This window comes from Mytilus galloprovincialis, chromosome 3 (assembly GCF_965363235.1).
Source record: "Mytilus galloprovincialis chromosome 3, xbMytGall1.hap1.1, whole genome shotgun sequence".
In the NCBI taxonomy this organism is placed as follows: domain Eukaryota; kingdom Metazoa; phylum Mollusca; class Bivalvia; order Mytilida; family Mytilidae; genus Mytilus; species Mytilus galloprovincialis.
Window position 1 is genome coordinate 7,814,734 of NC_134840.1, and position 7,278 is coordinate 7,822,011.

The 7,278-nt window shown below is 31.9% G+C and overlaps 1 protein-coding gene across 1 annotated transcript; it reads right to left on the reverse strand.

Moving 5' to 3' along the window:
- Positions 1 to 460: 460 nt before the first annotated feature.
- LOC143067092 (uncharacterized) lies at positions 461 to 6,840 on the reverse strand. The gene is made up of 4 exons (XM_076240129.1): positions 6,684 to 6,840; positions 3,907 to 4,067; positions 1,873 to 1,965; positions 461 to 923 (listed from the first exon to the last, which is right to left on the reverse strand). The coding sequence occupies exons 1-4, from the start codon at positions 6,703 to 6,705 to the stop codon at positions 645 to 647; spliced, it is 555 nt and encodes a 184-aa protein (XP_076096244.1). The 5' UTR covers positions 6,706 to 6,840; the 3' UTR covers positions 461 to 644.
- Between the last annotated feature and the right edge of the window lie 438 nt (positions 6,841 to 7,278).

The following is a 7,278-nucleotide window of genomic DNA, read 5'->3' on the forward strand; positions in this document are numbered from 1 at the left end:
TAAAGGCGTGTTGTTTATATTCTAAATAATCTTTATTCATTTAAATCCATACTCAGATGATAATGGTCAATATATCTATATATTGTATAAAAATATATATTCAAATGTTAATATCCCGTTTCACATTTCATGTCATGAATACTAACAGACCTATTACATATTCATACTGTTTAAAATGATCCACATCAGTCTCTACACGGTAAGATAACACATACATAGATTGATATATGATTGATTGTCCCTCATAACAGCTGAGGTAGTAGTGATTTGCCTATATGCATAAAACATACCAAACATGAATGTTTAAAGTATAGTATAATATACATTTTCTAGGAATATCGAAATGTATAAGTTGATGTTATTGAATATATTCAATATAATGTCATCCTTTAAATAAAGACCATTCATTCATTACTTTACAATGTCAAGAGAACTATTACGTATATGTCACAAGAGAAGATAACGTATGTGTCATAACAACACATTATCAAATTTCACTCAAAAAATTAAAGCTTATAGACAATTCACAGTATAACAGAAATCTAATAGTGGTGTATTTCCTTGCTCTAGGTGTTTGTGAAGAGATTAAAACGGACGCATTTACTTGTTCCATACCAGACATATAAAATACAAATTATATTTATTTATGTATATTTTGGAGGAGAAGTGTTAGCTGTTACACATGGACCTTTACATGTTCTTCCACGAAATTTGCGCCAATTACATAACAGAACGGCGTTACAGCAATCAATGACCATCACCAAAACAGCAGCTACAATAAACAAGGCCATCAAGGTGTCGTGATGTGAATGTCCACATTGCTCCTTCTTCTCACCGCAAGTGACAGCGCCTCGTATGATTTCACTTGAAGGATATCCAAGTAATCCGAACGAAGCACACGTCAAGCCAAATAAAGCATTCCACTGTGAACAAAGTAAAATACACGGGTTTTAAAAACATATAATTAACAATTTGGATATCATTTTGATATACGAGTACAATGACGAATTTTTACGAAACAGTAATTATAGAGATTATTTAGTAACTCGTGATGTACGTGTTATACGTCACAAACATTAATATATTGTGTTATACCATCCACTCCCCACCCTCAAACATTAACTTATTCTGTTATACCCAATTCCAACCCAGAAACATTAACTTAATATATTATACCCCATCCACTCCCAACCCACACACATGAACTCATTGTGTTATACCCCATCCCCGTTTTTTTGGACAATCAATGCATTTGAATGGGGACATATAGTTGGACCCCCCTCCTCCCCCTATGTCCTGGGTTGGGACACCCCCTTTTAAAATGGCTGGATCCGCCCCTTCACGATCTCTCATGACCATTTACCTTTCCCTAACATTATTTAAAGTTTGTATATTTGAGTTTTTATACCCCACCTACGATAGTAGAGGGGTGTTATGTTTTCTGGTCTGTGCCTCCGTTCGTTCGTCCGTTCGTTCGTTCGTCCGTACGTTCGTTGGTCCGTGCGTCCGTTCGTCCCGCTTCAGGTTAAAGTTTTTGGTCAAGGTAGTTTTTGATGAAGTTGAAGTCCAATCAACTTGAAACTTAGTACACATGTTCCCTATGATATGATCTTTCTAATTTTAATGCCAAATTAAAGTATTGACCCTAATTTCACGGTCCACTGAACATGCAAAATGATAGTGCGAATGGGGCATCCGTGTACTATGGACACATTCTTGTTTCACTTGTTTTTGTAAAATATTTGTTTATGTATTGTTTGATAGTTATATAAGAACCCCACGGCACTACAGAGTATTGTTTTTGATTATATATGTGATTTTTTAAAATGTTTTCAATGATTCAATTACATAAAAAATTAGTATATGACATACCAGGTTTCTTTCTTTAGCTGACTCCTCCCCTGTTGTTATAGATTCAGTAGCCTTAGAGTTAGCTATAATTCCTATTAATCCTAAAACAAATCCCTAAAAAATACAATGTACAGGTCACATGACATATTATCAGGCATTTGTATAGCAGGTATAAATGTATGGTTACATAATAATTAGCATATAGTATATGATGTTACGACTTTTTATAAACCAATCTATGCAATTTGTTTTCTCCAGAAATTCATTTATTTATTAAGTTTAAGTTATAAATATCTAATCGTTCATTATTAAATCGTTTATTACTGTTCGGAAAGTAAACTCCCAACGTTAATTAAGCTTTGGGTATAAATGTCCCATCGTCTTTTTTTAAGAGCTTTGGGTATAAATGACTCATTGTTAATTAATAAGCTTTGGTGTGAACGAACCTCTATAGCTTGCTATTCGGTGTGAGCCATATCCCCGTGTTGAAGGCCATATTTTGACCTATTATAGTTAACTTTTAATCCATTGTGACTTGGATGGAAAGTTGTCTCATTGGCACCCATACCACATCTTTGAGTATAGAATTAACTAGAACACACCCGCGAAATCGCGGGCATTCAGAGCGGAGTTAAAAGTATGTAAAGTGTTGTTAGAAGTTTTATACCTCCTCCTTCATTTCCAAAATTTCCAATTTTTGGTTTTCTATCAATTTCAATATGAACATACATTTAGTATGTTATGAACATTTAAGTAAGGTGCCTGTAGTTCAGTGGTTGTCGTTTGTTTGTGTGTTTCATATTTGTTTTTCGTTCCTTTTTTTGTACATAATTATGGCCGCTAGTTTTCTCGTTTGAATTTTTTTACATCGTCATTTCGGGGCCTTTTAAAGCTGAGTATGCGGTATGGGCTTTGCTCGTTGTTGAAGGCCGTACGGTGACCTATAGTCGTAAATTTCTGTGTCATTTAGGTCTCTTGTGGAGAGTTGTCTCAACATGGCAATCATACCACATCTTTTTTTTTTGTTATCAATGAATTTTGTAAAATATTTAATGAATGGAGAATTTCAGAAAAGGTATAAAAAGTTCACATGAAGAATTTTAGCATGGCAATCATACCACATCTTTTTTTTTGTTATCAATGAATTTTGTAAAATATTTAATGAATGGAGAATTTCAGAAAAGGTATAAAAAGTTCACATGAATAATTTTAGCGCTTATCTGTATATTACTATATAAATAAAGTGTATTTACTTTCAATTCTTAGTTTAGTAATCAATCGATGGTGGTCAATTGACATAGTATACAGACCCTCTCCATTTAATAAACTCTGAACAGAATTAAAATACACTTTATTCGTACTATTTGTTTGTTCAAAGTATACAGAAAAACGCAAACCGGAAGTAAAATCTGACTTAAAATTTCGTCCAATGACGGGACAATATCCGGATGCCTTTTTTCTCGTTTTTCTCCCAAAATAACTCAATATGAATAATCATATGAATGGATGACATATGCGACTATGCACTGTACATATAGGACACAGAGTCGAGTTTATTAATTTATTGTGGAAAGAAGAGAAGCGACACCAAAAATGAGGTCTTCTCGTTTAATAGTATAGATGTCCCATCGTTTGTTAATCGAACTTTGGATATAAATGTCCCATTGTTTATTAATGGCACATTGGATATAAATGTCCCATCGTTTATTACACAAATGTTGTAAATATAGTCCACTTTTTACTTAGATAGATGTAGTGTCACGTACTCGTCCATTATTTTCTACAGAACGAGCTGAAAGGTTACCCAGGTCTTGCCATTTTTTTGAATGTTTATTAACATACATCCGGTAATTTACATTATACTAGCCAAAACAGGTATTTGTATCATATTTTACTTACAAAGACATAGATGAACGCCCGATTAACAGGTCAACTATTTTAATTTATATGTTCAAAGACCACGCCTCAATTATTTCTATTAACCTTCTTCATGGTTTCTTATCTTAAGTTGTTCTTAATACAAATGTATTTTACAAAAACATACCAAGTACTTACATAGACTCCGACATATATAGGTGAACCACCAATGATAGGGTAGCTTGCACCATCCTGGGTCGCTAGAATGGCTATTCCCAAAATAGTTACGATCGGAGAAATAACACACACGATAAAAGAAATTATTTTTTGGACCTGTAACCCTTGTCTTTTGCGAGCGACTGAAATTAAAAAAAAAAGATCATGTCAAATGGTATTACAATATGCATAGAACATGGGAAATCTAAACTGTATAACTGGGAAAGAGTTATAAAAATTGAGCTATGGAAGTTTTACACATATGTACAAATACCAACCGCATATTGCTCCCTATATATTTGACATGTTAATTTGCGGTATATCAATATATACGGTATATCGCTCCATATTTGCGGTATATCCATATATATGTATAATTATTTGGGTTACTCTGGGTTTCCACATAACCCAAAGAATTATGTTTTTGCTTTGCAATTACGAATCTTAACTTTATTACAATGTAGGAATAGTAAATCGAAATGGTACGAGACTTCCTGATTTATTTATTAATGAATTCAAAATTGTCTAAGAAAAAAAACCCGGAAACCTACCTGGATGTCCTTAAAAGCTTACTACATATTTTGGAATTTTTTTCATTACTAAATCTTAGATTAACAATAAGTATTGCTGTTATTGTTCACACTGTGAAGCCTATTTTATTATAGGGTAGTGATATTGAGGACTGTTTAATTCTCTTTCCTTCCAATGTAAGAATGTAAATGTACATGTACTTAAGCAAAATATATACTCAGGTGAAAATACGGAGCACTGTTGGATACAGATATAGCCTTGTGTTTTTTTACGTCAAGAGCTGGAGACGCAAGCTAGCGCTCTAGGTTTATCCATAGGTTTGCTGGAGACGCAAGCTAGCGCTGTAGGTTTATCCATAGGTTTGCTGGAGACGCAAACTAGCGCTGTAGGTTTATCCATAGGTTTGCAGGAGACGCAAGCTAGCGCTGTAGGTTTGCCATATGAGAAACATCAGATAACAGTTAGAAAAAAATTACTTAATATCTGAACTTTGTAAATTTCCAATTTATTTCAATACAACCAAAGAGATGAACTTGTACTGTTATCCATCACAGAATATAGAAGTAGTTTTCGACTATTAGAAAAAGCATATTAATTAAAAATCTAAAATACTACATAGGCTGAATCAAACACCATCATGGCATGGTACAATATTGAATGTTATATTAAAGTTACTTGGAATTGATTATACAAATGCAAAAATATTCCCTTTCTTTACTTTTCATTTACAAATTTAACTATAGTATTATAATATCCAAACAAAGCTATCGCTATTTCAACACTGTATCATATTGATACAATGACGACAAATGTGAAAAACTAGGACAGGGTCATGTTTACAGTGTTTGTTGTTCTATCGAGGATATTGTTTACTTTCTGAAGAAAGTTTTAAATTTCAAATTGATTAAAAGAGGGTGTTGATGGGACAACTTGTTTGAATAAATGAATGACTTATTGAGATTGAAGTACTGTAATACATTCTCACTATTTTGTCTTTCTCATCCGAGTCGTTGAATACATTCTCATATTTCGATTTTTTTTTATCAGTTGTTGAATTATATAGTATTAATTAGAGGACATATTTACATCAATGGCGAAATAAAATCATTTAATTCAGCTAAACATAGAAAATACAGCAGGTGAAAAAGGTCCCCAAAGATTTGTTTCAAATTGTATTATGAGAAATTAATTTATAAAATATTTTGCAGACTGGCATTGGTTTGTATATATATATATATATATATATATATATATATATATATATATATATATATATATATATATATATATATATATATATACATACGTAAGATAAACAAAAAAACAAGATTTAATTCTGTACAAATGAACAGCCTGTAATTCAGTGGTTGTCGTTTGTTTATGTGTTACATATTTGTTTTTCGTTCATTTTTTTTACATAAATAAGGCCGTTAGTTTTCTCGTTTGAATTGTTTTACATTGTCTTATCGGGGCCTATTATAGCTGACTATGCGGTATGGGCTTTGCTCATTGTTGAAGGCCGTACGGTGACCTATAGTTGTTAATGTCTGTGTCATTTTGGTCTTTTGTGGATAGTTGTCTCATTGGCAATCATACCACATCTTCTTTTTATATTATCGCTTTTGTTCAGAAATACGCCCACGCATAAAGGGGTAGTGTGTATGTCAGATCTCGACTGTCAGATAATGCGATTTAAGATTAAATAAGATCATAATACATGTATGTAAAAATAAATAACACACCGGCATAGAGGGTTTTAAAGAAATATATATGTAAATTCGTCAAGACACATACTACATTGTATCTAACTAATTAATTCATATGAAATCTACCAAAAAACTTAGACGTTGACTAAATCTTTTGAAGATTAAAGTTTTATGTCTTTTGTTGTATCATCAAGTTGTCTACTTTACTTGTATATATGGTTTTTAAAAGAAAATTTGGCAGATGGCTTGCTTTCTTTTATATTAAATGAACAGTTTCTAGTTGCTGTTTTAAAATAACGGTCATAATTAATTATAAAAATGATGATCCAGTAAACAAAATAATGAATACACGATTTAAAAGAATTCAACAATGCACACACACACACACATTAAAAATACATAAATAAATCAAGGATTTGTATAGTACACCAATCTTGTATACTATACACATCCTTGAATGAATGAAAGAAAACAATTATTAGAGCTCATTAACCTGTAAACATATAAGAATTAAAATATTACCTGCTTCTTCATCGAATCCCATGTTTTTAATTTTATGGTTAATTTATCCGGATAGACCTACGTTTCAACTTTGTGTACCAATAAATGACATTTATCCTTTTTAAATACCGGTCTAAGTTTTGAAATACTTCAATGATCGTATCGATTGGTATTTTAAATACAAAGGGTCGTCTCAAAGTTTATTACCATATTACAACAATGCCAAGTGAAAGTCTTTAATTTAGCTGAAAATAAACATACATCTTTATCATATAAAAAGGACCATATTATAGAATATTGATTTTAAAAACATTTTTTAAGACTGAACGTGTTAGAAATCAGCATAACTTTAGTCTGGAAATGGACTACTACCATCTTAATTGTACCGAAAAAAGCACCGAATACTTCAGATCAAGGTAGCAGGTTTAATGCATCCTAAGATTAGATATATCTGTCTATCATTCTAATAGTATAACCCATTATAAATACACAGGAACACAAATTTCATGAATTGTTTTTTTTTAACTATATATATATATATACATATGTAGGACTCTAAAGTGCGATGGTACTCTAAAGTGCGATGGTCACGCTAAAATGCGATGGTCTACGCTAA